General features: G+C 38.2%; 1 protein-coding gene across 3 annotated transcripts in view; it reads right to left on the bottom strand.

The window, feature by feature from the left end:
• FMO5 (flavin containing dimethylaniline monoxygenase 5) overlaps positions 1 to 14,694 on the bottom strand; it is a 39,466-nt gene that overhangs the window by 9,728 nt on the left and 15,044 nt on the right. The window contains exons 5-8 of one of the 3 annotated variants that reach the window (XM_061186083.1): positions 11,912 to 12,111; positions 8,391 to 8,743; positions 2,655 to 2,727; positions 776 to 1,121 (exon numbers count right to left, since the gene is read on the bottom strand). In XM_061186083.1, coding sequence (XP_061042066.1) covers positions 776 to 1,121; positions 2,655 to 2,727; positions 8,391 to 8,743; positions 11,912 to 12,111 — 972 coding nt within the window. Of the gene's footprint in view, positions 1 to 775; positions 1,122 to 2,654; positions 2,728 to 8,390; positions 8,744 to 11,911; positions 12,112 to 14,694 lie in introns of those variants that run through there. The other 2 variants (XM_061186084.1, XM_061186086.1) reach the window with 2 other exon arrangements.

The raw sequence follows: 14,694 nt of genomic DNA, 5'->3' as shown, positions 1-14,694 counted from the left end.
GTGCTGAGGTGCATGGACCTAGAATCTGTCATACAGAATGAAGTAAGTTAGAAAGAGAAAAACAAATACCGTATGTTAACGCATATATATGGGATTTAAAGAATTGGTACTGATGAACCTAGTGGCAGAGCAGGAATAAAGATGCAGACAGAGAGAACTGACTTGAGGACACCATGGGGAAGGGGAAGCTGGGATGAAGTGAGAGAGTAACATTGACATATATACACTACCAAATGTAAAATGGATGGCTAGTGGGAAGCTGCTGCATAGCATAGGGAGATCAGCTCGGAGCTTTGTGAAGAGGTAGAGGGATGGGATAGGGAAGGTGGGAGCGAGGCTCAAGAGGGAGGGAGTATGGGGATATATGTATACATATAGCTGAATCACTTTGTTGTATAGCAGAAACTAGCACAATATTGTAAAGCATTTATACTCTAATAAAGATGTGAAAAAAAGAAAAGAAAGCACCTACCACATGTCAGGAACTCTGCTAAGGACAAAACAAAGATGACTAAAAGAGTATCTGAGCTCACAGTCCAGGAATGACTGAAAGGAAAAAGTGATGGGTCATAAGAGTAAGGGCGGTAAGTCAGTACAAATGAAAAGGTGGGATTTCACTGTAGGGAAAACAGGAAAAAGGATTAATGCTTTGGAAAGAGAAATAAAAGTAGATTTCTGGGCAATGTGAAGCTGAGAGTTGTTCAATCTTGTCAGGTTCTGAAGGCATCTCCAGATCCAGCTTTCAAAGAAAACTGGGACAATGACAATGGAACAGCTAAAAATAGGTCATAATTATAGCAAAGAAAGCCACAGCCAGCATAAACCTGGCCATTGTTATTGTTGAAGTTGTGGAATTGTTGCTTTCAATTACTCTTGTCATTAGCGGCTTCCTGACACGATCTTCTGTGGTGAGGATAGCTTTTCGAGCTCCATCCCACTTTCCAGGGCCCTGTAGCCGATACTGGATTGGAGTACAGGGTCCCCAAAATATCTGTAATGCCAATTTGGGGTCAGTGAAGGCCAGGGACAGTAGATTGGGCCTGACGCCCACCAGATCAGCAAGCTCATCCATGGTATCTATATAGTCTCCCTGAATGGTATGGCGTTGGCTGTCCACGTACCTGAAGCAGAGAAGACAGAAGGCATGCCTATTAACAATTCAGTCACTCCATCAATTAATCAATGCTTTCTATCTGCTCTTGGCTCAATTTTGGGCTAGGAGCTGTAGAAAGTAGAGAAGAAAGAAAAGACATGTCTCTATTCTTAAGGGCCTCATAATCTACTGAACTAGATAAGATAGATACACATAAAACAGAGAAGAATGTAAGACTTATGGTAAATCACGTGGTTTTAGACTGCTAAATAGAAATGTAGAAGTGGGTAGTTAAAATAGAGCTATGATAAGTCCTTGAAGGATGTGGAAGAAATAGATAAGCTGAGAACAAAGAGGAAAGTATTACAAGTCAATATATATAATGTAGAATATAGTAGAAGTTTGGCAGTGAAAGGAAGGAGGAAAATAGGAGAGCACCTAGAAAGGGTATCAGGGTTAAGTAAAAACTCTTTCTCCTCCTTGCAGAAGGGAGAGTTATGCTGGTATAATCAGTTGAAGAAAACCACATCTTTGGGCATGGGATGATTGTGCCTCTGACTTCTCCACAAAAATCTAGGAACTTCATCAACATCAACTTTGTTCAAATAAAAATCACCAGTGAATAAGCTCAAGTTCTGAAATTCAGATTGCTAAATGTGTCCACCCAAGCACTAAAATACTGGCTGATGGTACCACCTTCCCAGATCCTATAGATTACTCATACTAAGAGCCACTGTGACCTAAGTATGCTGTCACATGACAGCCAGTAAAGTGGCCTCTGCAGATTTGTAAATCTACCTACAGATTTGTTATTTAACCATATGTACCTCTCATTAATTCATCATTGCCCTTCCTCTGGCAGCTCTAATAGCCCTTCATGTAATCCTTGCCAAAATAATATACCAGGTTTTCTCTCCATGTGCTTTTTCCTACTTGAGTTTTCTTTTAGGCCCTAAACGTAGAATTTTCTTAAGCTTTTCTCTCCTTTCCCATCCATATTCAAACCACTTGGTGGTAATTCTCTATTCTATTGTCACAAACTATTATTTCCTTTTCCTTCAAAATATAATCTAAATCCTTAAACGAACACGAGGACAATAAATACAGTACAACATTGCTCTTATTAAGAAGTAAGTTGGGGGACTTCCCTGGTGGTGCAGTGGTTAAGAATCCGCCTGCCAATGCAGGGGTCACGGGTTCGATCCCTGGTCCAGAAAGATCCCACATGCTTTGGAGCAACTAAGCCTGTGTGCCACAACTACTGAGGCCGTGTGCCACAACTCCTAAACCCCACGCACCCTAGAGCCCATGCACCACAGCTACTGAAGCCCACACGCTCTAGGGCCCACATGCTGCAACTACTGAAGCCCACGTGCCTAGAGCCCATGCTCCGCAACAAGAGAAGCCACCACAATGAGAAGCCCATGCACCGCAAAGAAGAGTAGCCCCTTGCTCTCCGCAACTAGAGAAAGCCCACGCACAGGAACGAAGACCCAATGCAGCCAAAAAAAAGAACTAAGTGGGAAAAATTAACCACCTGTCTTCCTGGGAGAACTCTTACCTTTTGCCCATATCCTCTTGAACCTTAGCTATTTCTTTTACCATTTCATTTTGTGAGGGCAATGTCTTTATCCCTAAAGAGAAAAATCAAAATTTTAAGTGTAAAATTACCTCAGTATGAACACTAATCCTATTAACAATTACCATGCTATGGAAAATTCAAAGGAATACAGGCTAGTTGTCTGTAGCAAGGGGGTTACACCTTCACTTGATCACCTTAGCCTACCACCACCAAAATATAATCATATTAACTTCAGTAACTTACTCTTTTCTACTTTGTCTTTGAAAGATATTTCTCCTAATCTGCTTTCCAACCAATACCTGCCTCCTCCCTAACATAGTCTTTCAATTGGGAAATGAAATCTGGACATGAGGAAATGATAAATGGCCTTAAAAATATATGGAAAATGAGGTACAAAGTAAAAGGAGGGGGGAGGATTGGAAACACCTGTACTTGTACTCTTAATAACAAAGAGGCTTTATACCCCAGGGAGAAAGAAGTAAAAGTAAACTCTCAGTCCTATTATATGCCTAAAGTTCCATGGAAGATAAGCCTTACTTTCTAAATTTTTTATTTGGTGAGAGTGAGGGGGAAGGTCAAAGGCAACTCATAATACCCAATCTTAACAAATAAATTTAAGCACTAATGCACAAACAGTTCCAGTAGCAGGAATTTAACACCAAGGACATGGCTAGACAAAGGTAGAATAGTATTTAAGTCGACATAGACAACTCTCAATTTAAATGATTAGCTTTATGCCCAGATTTACAATCACTATGCCATGTAGAAAACTTTAGCCACACCCAACTCTAAAGTGTTACTCCACAAAATTCTGGAACGTGTAATTTTAGAATGGGAATATATCTTACCTAGTAAAATCCTTCTCTGTACAAATACTCTCAAGTGGTTATCTCATTTCTCCTTAAATATCTCTGGTGATGGGGATCTCATCACCTGAGGAGATGATTTAATTGTTTGGCTGCTCTACTTGCTGGAACATTATTCTTTTCATTGACCCCAGAACCTGGCTCCATGGAACTGGCGCCAGTGGACTTAGCTCTGCCTTCTGGAGCCAAGGAGTCTAGTATTAACAAATGACAGCGTTTGAACCACTTGAGAACAACTGTCATAACTTCTTTAAGTCTTCCCATTATCAGCCTTAAAGCCTTAACAGTTCCGCATATAGCAGGTTTCACGTTCTCTGCCCCACTGTTTGCCTTTCTCTGGGCACACTCTAGTAACTATCCTGGTGTGTCCCTCTTAAAACATGAGACTCAAATTCAACACTCAAGAAATAGCCTTCTGTGTTTTGCCATGTGTTCTTTTCATTTTAGCCTTGGGAATTATTATATACATAAGTCAATGAGGAATCACTGAAATGCTTCATTTGAAGTTAATCACAGGTCTTAAGATGCTCATGAAACACAGTTTGAGAGTTGATTTCCAAATTATTTCTCATAGTACAACCGTAATTTTTACTTCTCTTAACTAGAAACATTATGGAGGAGGAGGTCATTTCTTGCCTGTGAGGCAGCCAATTCATCCAAAAAACAAAACAAAACAAAAAACAAAAACCCAACCAAACAAAAAATCACTATAAATTAGATAGGTAGATAGATAGGAATATATAAAGATGTGTACTGTATCCGGTGGTGCAGTTCTTAATTCATGGATACTGTTGTTGCAGTGTTTCCTCATTCAGGCACATGTCATTTTTACCATATGTATCTCCCTCCTTCCTATCTTGCTCCTCCTCTTATATTACCAGTTTACATCAATGGCCATAGCCCCTGAGCAGATTCTTTTCTCTCTTTCATCTCCAACCTACATTCCATCCAAATCCTTTCAAATTCACCAATGAAATTTCATTCAAATATTTCTCCTCGTATTCCTTTACCTTACTTTAAAGCCCTCATTATGTCTTTCTTCGACATTTGTCACAGGCTCGAAACTGACCTATTTCCCATTTCAATTCCTTCTAATACATCTTCTGAATTACAAATCTGATTTGACTCCCCATCTCCCAGTTAATCCTTCAATTGTTCTCTATTGCCTACATTGAATGTAAACTTCTGGCATGGCACCTAAGGATTTTTCTTGGTTTTGCCTCTATAAATATCTCCAGCTTCATTTTCTTTAATTCCTATAATACTTTATTCTCCAGAATTCTGAACTCCTTGTAGTTCTCAGGACTTGGTTTATTTTGTCATTTTCTCTAACTTTGCATAAATATTACTAATTGTTCTCTTCTCTGTTATGTTCAAGATGGCCTTGTCCTTTTAGTAAAATCTTACTTTTTTACAGTGTATTTGCAGTTGTAGGGAGAATTGGGTACTTGTTCCTTCCTGCTCCCATAGCCAGCTCCTCTACATTGTTATTGGACCCTTGTTTAGGATATAGTAAATATCTGCTGAATGAATGAACACATTAAATGTCTGTTTACTTGTCTCCCTTGCTTGACTCTGAGTTCCATAAAGATAGGAATTTTCTATTTGGTCATATTTGCATCTTCAGCACCTAGCAGAGGGTCTGGCATATACTAAGAGGCCAGTAAATGTTAGCTGAAGAATGTTGTTGAAGAACAGTGTGGAACTGAAGTTCAGAGATTTCCTAAGGGTTCCAAGACAACGTTCAAAAGGGGCGAGCCTGAATTATAACTCTGTGGAACTAAGTCTTTCAGTCGGCTCTCGGGCCAATGGCGATTGTATTTATGTAATCCTGACTAGTCCCTGCATGTTTAATCTAAAGATAATGTTACAAGAGAAAGGAGGTGTGGCTGCCATTCTGCTCTTTCAGTCCAGTCCAGCCTTTTACCATGACTGGAAATTGAGAAGGTAGTTCATAAGCTGAGATCCTCAGATAAGAACTTTCTACTGTAGAGTTTAGAAAACCTCCAAAACTAAACTTGCAGTCATTGAATAGAGATGTATTAGCTACCTCCCATGTGCTAGGCACTGGTCTAGACTTGGAAGACAAAGGCAAATAAACATGATTCTTTTATTTAAAGAGCTTTCAATATACTACAAAGAGAGGGAGGAAATAAACAGGCTTTTTCCACACAAATAACGAGTAAAGGGGAGGAATACCAGGCAGAACAGCAGAAGCAAAGGCACAGGGTACAAGAGTATCTACTGTGTTTGCTGCATAGTGGGTAAGTCATTCAGTGCATCTAGAAGACTGTAGGATGGATAGTAAAGACCTGCAAAAGATGGGCCTGAGAAAGCAGCCTGTATCCAATTTGTGGAGGAACTTGAATGCCATCCTATGACATAATGCCTCCTTGTGATCCAGAGAATTGGTATCATTTCATACGGTTTGCAAGGGAAGAAAGTTACTAAATGAAAGTGGAACACTTGCAAGGGCTCTTGAGAGGGCAACAAGCAAGACAAAAGAAAACTAGATTTCTGCCAAGGCAAGCAAGTGGGTTCAGTGTTCTAGAAAAGGGTGGAATATTTTCTTGACAAGATAATAGTAATTCTAGAGAACAAAGGAAGTAGGGAAATGGGGCTTGGTGGGTAAAGGACAGGCCAGGGAAGAGGACAGGCTGAGTTGGGCAGGTGTGAAAGAATGGTCTTAAAATTGGCACAGTGAAGGTAGAATTCTGGGATGAGAAAGGCAAGGATTTGGTAGGCAGACAGTAGAACAAAAAACTCAGGGTTCCTTTTGGAAATTTGATGAAGTTATAGGGATTCTCTGATGATTCCTTCCTTCCAAGTGTTAAGAAGAAAGCTAGAGGGATTAGCACTAACTAAGATTTGCTAGCATAGGAAACTGAGCTTTTTGTGCATTTCCCCTAAGATCCCCTAATCCCACAGTCATAATGTGGAATCTTCCAAATACTCATTTTCCCTAATTCTCTCAATGGTTCACTTGGTCCTGGAAAAGAGTCTCGTTTTTGTTCAAAGTGTACTAATATGCTGTGGCCTATTTTAAAACAACTTTTTCCTCTTACTTTATTGACCCAATTAAAAGATCCACTTTATATGACTGGAATTAAGCCAACTTAACAGGTTACTTGCATTGGATTGCTGGTCCAGTGCTCAAGGGGTACATGATCTACTGGATAGAATTAAAAGGAATTGAAAATGAAAGAATGAAGAATGAAGAATGAAGAAATGAAAGAACTTTGGGAGTTCCCTGGCAGTCCAGTGGTTAAGATTCCATGCCTCCACTGCACGGTGCATGGGTCCGATCCCTGGTTGGGGAACTATGATTCCCACATGCCACACGGCACAGCCAAAAAATTTAAAAAAAAAAAAAAAAAGAAAAGAAATGAAAGAACTTTGGGGAAATTTGGAAAAGTTTTTTATCTATCAACTCTAACATCATTGCTTCTTTTTTTTCTGCTACTATGAGGATCTTCACTAGGGAAGAAGAATCTGTAATTTCAATAAGAACGTTTTAAAAAATTATTTATTTATTTGGCTGCGCTGGGTCTTAGTTGTGGCACGCAAGATCCTCTTTGCAGCATGCATGATCTTTAGTTGAGGCACGTGGGATCTAGTTCCCTGACCAGAGATCAAACCCAGGCCCCCTGCATTGGGGATGCAGAGTCTTAGCCACTAGACCACCAGGGAAGTCCCTCAACAAGAACTTTGAATATTTTTAATTAAACATTAGTAATGGTAGCAAATTTTATTATAGTAACCATAGAATCAAAGAACTTCTTTGTTAGAAGGAACCTTAAAAGTCATCTGATTTCCCCCTATTCTGAGGCTTGAATCTACTTCATATTGGCCTGACCAAAGTTTATTTTTAATGTTAAGCTGATACTGTGCAAACTCTTAGAATTTCACTCCTTGCTTCTGGTTCAACCCTTTGAAGTGATACTAAGCAAATATATAAAACCTTCTGCCATGGGGCATCTATTCAGGTATCTGAAGGGAACTTTCATATCTCCCCTAAATCTTATCCTCTCCAGGCCAAACCTCTCCAGCTCCTTTAGTTGTACTTCAAATGGCACATTTTCAAATCCCTTAACCATTCTTGTCTCTCTCCTTTTAATGTACTCCAGTTTCACTTTTAAAATATCTTTGGGTGTGGTCTCGCCAGTTCAGGGAAGAACAGTTGTAAATTCCAGGACATTATAGTTTTTTAATGATGCCAGATATAGTTAAGTCTTTTGGAAGCCACATCATTCTGCTGATTCATATTGAGCCTACTATCTCAAACCCCAAAGTTTTTCTCATGTTTTCCTAGGCAAAACTTTCTGAAAGAGGGAACATAAAGGGGGGAAAGTAAGACTTTGAGTGGCTGAATCTTCTTCATTCTGGACTAGTCTTTAACCAGCTCTTAATTTTTGTCTGAAATGAAATCACAGCACTTCTATATTTGACTTTCTCTAACTATAATGAAAGAAGATTAAATTCTTTTGCTTCACAAATATGTATCAGTTGTCTAAAATCTAGATGAGTGGATTTTAATCTGGAGTGCACATTGGAATCACCTGGGGAACATTTTCTCAACAATCTTATGTCAGCCCCACCCGAGACTTATTAAATAAACACCACCAGGCAAAGCATGCCTATTTTCAGAAAACTTCCTGTAGATTCTGCTATATGTCTATGGTTATAAATTACTACTTTATATTCCCTCAAAAATTAATTTTTGAGTACTAATTTTGTGCCAGGCACTGTTACAATCATACATACTGTCTCAGCTATTTATAAGCAAGAACATAAACATAATTAAACAAGCCACTAAGTAATTAGGTAGTCATCTTGCATGGTCACTTACCTTTAAATACTTGAGTGACCCAGCGTCCTTGGAGCTCTGAAATGGGCATAATGGCACCCAAGGGCTGGATCAAGCCTATGATTGCAAGAGTTGGCTTTTCTAGGTTAGGAGGGAAGACCTTTTTATACAGAGATATCTTGTTTTTGACTACTTTGACACAATCTTCAACAAAAGGAAAGGCAAAGCTATAGCCTGTAGCAAAGATAACAGCATCAATGTCATCTTCCCTGGAGCCATCCTCAAATATGGCCGCTGTCTCTGTGAATTCCTTCACGTTTGATTTCACCTTCACCAAGCCAGAAATTATGCAATTTGGCAGAAAGTCATTTACCGTTGGATGCTGACTCAGAGCTCTGTGAATGATGATAAAGAAGGAGAAATCAAGAGAGATCATGAGAGGGAACGATCATTACCATGTAAGTAAAATTCTATTTTGATTGAGGTGGTTAATCAATATGCTAGTAGTCTCCCTTTATTCATGAAATTTGGGAAAGGTCTAATGTATACCAGCTTGATAAAGATAAGGGTCTCAGAGTATAAGTTGGACCCTGGATGACATTTAAAGAGAAGATGTTGGAGAAGTGAGGGAAGAATTATTTTATTTGATGAGTACGTGCATGGCTTCTCAAGGACTAATAATGCTCTCAGTGATATGATAAGTCCACAGTCTAGTAGCTTCTATCCATATATCAAGAAATATGCAGAACTGGACTATCAGCATTCTGTTGAGTCTCTTTTCCTCTTCAAAGGCCCAAGAGCTAGGCTTGGACCATCATTTTCCAAAAGGTATAATAAATTACACGTGTATAGTGACTTACAGTTATAAATTGATTTTACATACATTAACGTATTTGAGTCTCACGCAAACCCAATGAAGGAAGCAGGGCAGTTGTCATTATCCAGGTCTTATAGATGAGGAAACTGAGGCCTAAAGAAGTTAAGTGGCTTGTCCAAGGTCACACAGCCTAGGATTTTAGGATTTATATCAAATGGTTTTTTATGAACTCCCTTGAGATACTCTAGGCATGGTAAGTAGTGTTTCCTCGAAATAGCATAGGATAAGGTGCAGAACCTTGGACCTTTCTAAGAGCAGTGTGAATACTTGGATCCTGTGTTAACAGACTCTGAGAATCCTCAGCCCATCATGTTCAGACAGAGCTGGCCTCTTCTTAGGAACAACATATGTTTAAACAGTATTACTTATTTGCTGCATTTAGTAATTCTTTGACGCAAACCTTTAGGTACAGATTCTGTTCTCATTCCAACCTCATCATTTCATCTTTCTCTCCAAACTTACTCCTGTTCACTAACAGTACCACCATCCACATTGTTGCCCAAGCCACAAAACTGTGAGTCTTACATCTGGTCACCAAGGCCACCCTTTCTCCTCTTAACATCCCCAGAATAGTTTTACTTATTCTGTTTCACCTGGGCCATTACAGCTGTCTTTCAGGGCCTCCTGCTCCATCCCCTTTCAATCTATCTTCTACATCATTTTTGGCGTGATGGTTCCAAAATATATTTATTATTATGTCACTCACTTGCTTAAAATCTTTCAATGGCTCTGGGCTGTCTTCATTCTGAACTCTTTATTTAGCAGAGCATACAAACATTTTCATGTATCTGCCCAGTGAGCCAGGAGATGTACTCAGTCACTCTTCCATCTTCGCCTATAGTCCAGCCAAACCAAACTATGTGCAGCCTCAGAGCATAATGTATTTTTTGCTATTCCAAGACCTTGTATTTATAATTAGAATGCTACTTACTTCCCCTATTTGTTTGACTATGTCTTATTATTCCATAAAGCCTCAATTTATTTTGTGATCACCAAAATTATGGATGCTACAGTTTCCATAATTGGGTGAAATAAATGGCTGAAAGGTTGGGGAACACAGTCTCAAAGTATCACCCCACTGGTTAGTTTCAAAGGAAAAAAAATCTTTACAAAAGAGAAACCTGGTAGACCACCTAATCCAAGTGATCAAATTTTACATCATTAATATGCAATAAACTGCTATCATATGGCTCCTGATGTGATCCACCAAGAAGGCACAACATAACCTATGAATATTCACACCAAAATTGTTTAACCTAAATATAATAGAGGAAGAACAACTATGAAAGTCCAAATTTAGAGACTTTCTGCAAAACAAATGTCTTGAATTCTTAAAAAACAAAAATCCATGTCAAGAAAATGGAGATTTATTTCAGATTAAGAGAGATTACAGAGATATGACAACTAAATACAATGGTGTAATACCTTACAGGACTCTGGATTTAAAACTATAAAAGCTACAGGAAATTCCCTGGCATTCCAGTTGTTAGGACTCCAAACTTTAAGCAATGCAGTGTGGCCAAAAAAATAAATAAATAAGCTACAAATATTATTGAAACAATTTGGAAAATGTGAATATGCATTATATTAGATAATGGTATTTTATCAATGTTAAATTTACTAAGTGTGATAATTATGTTTATGTAGAAGGATGCCCTTTTTCTTAGGCAGTATATGCTAAAGAATGTAGGGTAAAGTGTCGTATTGACTGCAGCTTACTCTCAAATGTTTCAGAAAAAATTTATGAATATATGTATGTATATATGGATGCTATATATGTATGGATTTGTCTATCTCCAGAGAGAGGGAGAGGGAAAAAGCAAATATAGTAAACTGTTAATAATAGGTGAATCTAAGTGAAGGGTATATGGGTGATCATTGTACTTACTATTTTATAGCAAGTAAATCTAAACATTAAAAAAATTAAAAGCTGGAGGGGAAAACAGCATTTAAAATCAGCTTCTAGAAATGCTGTCACAGTCTACCTTCTAGGCTGTGTGAGAACTCCCATCCTTCTTACTCTCATAGCACTCCATGCATTTCTTTATCATATTCTATTGTTTGTCTTCTTGTTAGAGTATTAAAGGAAATATCCATTTCTCGAGTCTGTCATTTATTACTTGTGTGATCTTGGGCAAATTAGTTTCTCTAAGTGTCAGTTTTTATATCTGCAAAATGGAGATCAAAATAGTACCAACCTATAGCGCTGTTGTGAGGATTAAATGAGATAATGCGTGTAACTCATTTAAAACCGTGCTTGTCTTATATTAAGTCCTCAAAAAGGTACGGTGTTATTATTAGTATTACTATTACTATTAGGTCTTTAGTCTCAGTATTCTCATGCCAGTATAATGCTTGGCTCATAACAGATGCTCAGTTGTTTGTTGGATGAATGAATGAATGATACATTGCCTGCTACTACCATTTTGTTGTTGCTATTGGGCATCATGTAAAAAGAACTGGTACCTCGGGGAATGATAAAATGGTTAATGCCAAGGAGAATTATAGCCTGAAAATTATAGACCAATAGATCTTGGACTTCTGTGGGGGAAAGGTAGAAATCTAATCTCAGATTCTGTGGATTTGCTTAAAGTACAGATAGAGGTAGCTATACTATTAGCCTATGTGAACAGTCCTTATTCATTGCCTTGGCTGTTACTGCCCACCTCCCAGCCTGGGAACATACCTGTGTTTAGGCTTCAGGCCAAATATTTCATGATCAAACCTTTGGTTCATCTTTTTTTCCAAAAATATATTTGCTAATGATTGACCACAAATCTTCTTCATAAAATATTGAAATCGAGAAGTCAACAACACATCAAAAGGATATCCATAGTCTCCGACACGATTGAAGATCCAAGCCCCTCTTCTGGTGCTGAGGAAAACCTGAGGCATGGGAAAAAAATGTTTGTTTTTGCCATTTCCTGACTCATTTCTCTGAAGGAATGGGAACCCATTTTCTTCAAGATGAATTTCAAACTGATTAGTCTGGCTTTTTATTCCCTGCCAATATATATATTTTAAAATTTCCTGCCATTTTCTTCTCAAACACTAAGCTTACAATTAAACTGGTGTAGTCACTGACCAAGACTATGTCTTGCTCTGAACTACCAGTGCATTTCTGTTTAATGTCATTATGTCTCCCTGAAAAGCCCCCTATCCCCTTCATTCTCCAAAGCCTATTCATTTTTAAGATCCAGATCAAGTCTCCCTCCTCCATGAAGACACTACTGACCGTTCTGGCTGATAATTTTCTCCCCATCTTCTGAACTTCTCTAGCACTTGTCACCTGTCCAACTCATTTAAAATCATGGAACAGTAAAGCTGAAAGCAACTGGACATCATTTGATCTGAAATCTTCTGTCTTTTTTTTTGCCTTTGACATTGTTTGCAGTATTAGAAAAAACTTATCATTTATATTGATATTTAATATTATATATTCTTACCTTTTATCTTTCCAAATGTGTTTTCTCCAAGGTGGGAGGTAGAGCATATACACCCTTTAGTCCCCAGCCTATCATCAGCATCACTTCCTTTTATTGAGAATTGTAACCTGTCAGTCACTGTACTAGGTCCTTTATCTATATTTTTATTTGATCAATACAACAACCTCTTGAGGTAGGTATTGTTATGTCCATTTTATGGATGAGAAGCATGGAGAGGACGAATAACTTGCCTGAGATCATATAGCTACTACATGGTAGAGCTGAATTTCCAACCTAAGTCTAACTGACTCCAAAGCCTGTGCTTAAGTAATGTTTCATCGATTATTTAAGCGAAAAACTGAAGATTGCAAGTAGAACCACAGGGAGCTGGTCCGTCTTTCTGTGTTATCTGCTGGCTAAAGTCCACATTCAGAGCTGATAAAAGTTTGGTATTCAACTACTTGGCAAAAGCATCACTTTCTCTATATTATAAAACTCTCTGGAGATAGTTTCCAGGGTTGTAAGCTATATAAGTACATTGTTTTATGGTCTTTTGTCTAAGCCCTCATGTTAAAAGGTGACCTGTCTACAGAGGGATAATCATGTACTTCATACATATATTCTCACCAATGGTGATCTTAACTGCTATCATAAACAAGCACTTTTACGTGTCACCGTTGAAAGAGCCTGTGTGTAGTCTTAGAAATCAAATGGTTTTGTGTGCAGTATGTATAAATTTTTTAGTATAGGTTACGAGTAATGTAAATGCTCAGAGCTTCAGTTAAAAAGTTCTCTATGTATAAAATAGTGGCAATAATACATAGGTCACAAAGCTTTCTCAGACACAACCACCTTACCTCCACCCGCTCTTGCTGCCTTGTTCTTTGGCAATTTACAATTCCTCAGTGCTTGTAAGGCCCAGCTCCTCTACAACTGACCATTTAACAAGCCAATGGTATTAAAGAAAGCTCATGCCTTCGGTCCTCACCACATACCTTGTACATTCTTTTATCATAGCACCCACATACATTTTTACCCTTTATTGTTTATATACCTATTTCCTAATAAATGCTTGTTGAATTAATTCATGGAGTAATATATGAAATCAGTTTTGTGGGGATAGATGGGGATAGACCTGAGAAGTGTTATTGAATGGAGTTTGTGGGTAAAGTTCATTTCACAAAGTTGTGGCATTAAACTTCTATTTGGGGTGGGATAGGGAGAGCGGGAGGGAGGGAGAAGTAAGAGGGAAGAGATATGGGGATATATGTATATGTATAGCTGGTTCACTTTGTTATACAGCAGAAACTAACACACCATTGTAAAGCAATTATACTCCAATAAAGATGTTAAAAAAGTAAATAAATAAAAATAAAGTAAATGCCAACCCTAAAAAAAAAAATAATAATAATAATTTAAAAACAATTTGTGGAGAAGCACAGCTTAATTAAAGTTACTGAAGAACAGCCAGACATTTACTTATTGCCAACAAAGTTACAATTCAATAAAGATGTGAATAACAAAATATATCAATGATGTCTTTTTCTAGGAATTTATAATTAAGATACTTTTTTCCCAGTTCAAAAGCTATGATACAAAAAACAGAACAAACAAACCAAAAAACCTCAAGGTCATAGAAATTGCTTCAGAGTGAATGTTATTCTGTGTTGCCTAATGGTATGCAAAGGCTGGGGAGAGCTGCTTGCATGTGCTACAATGTGGATGGTTTTCATACTGATACCCATGTTGTCTGTAGAAGGATTAGACTTCTTTTTTCCATTCGGGGAGTGATGAAGAGTGAAGAGGAAAAGTCCCCCACCATCCTATGAGTGAAAAGCTTTCAATGACTGAGTACACTTTCCTTCAGATAAGAGCATAGCACTTCTGCTGGCCAACAGGTGATCCACACTCTGATTGCTGCATTCTAACAAGCTCTCCCAGCAATCACTTGGTCTTCTTCAGAGCCAGAGGCACACTCTGAAGAGACAGCTGAGTGAGATTATGCGCACAGTTTGTGGTCATGACCAAATTCCTTAGTGTGAGG

The sequence above is a fragment of the Eubalaena glacialis genome, chromosome 3 (genome assembly GCF_028564815.1).
Source record: "Eubalaena glacialis isolate mEubGla1 chromosome 3, mEubGla1.1.hap2.+ XY, whole genome shotgun sequence".
Lineage (NCBI taxonomy): Eukaryota > Metazoa > Chordata > Mammalia > Artiodactyla > Balaenidae > Eubalaena > Eubalaena glacialis.
The sequence above is the reverse complement of the archived record's forward strand: the minus strand, read 5'-3'. Positions and strand labels throughout refer to the sequence as shown.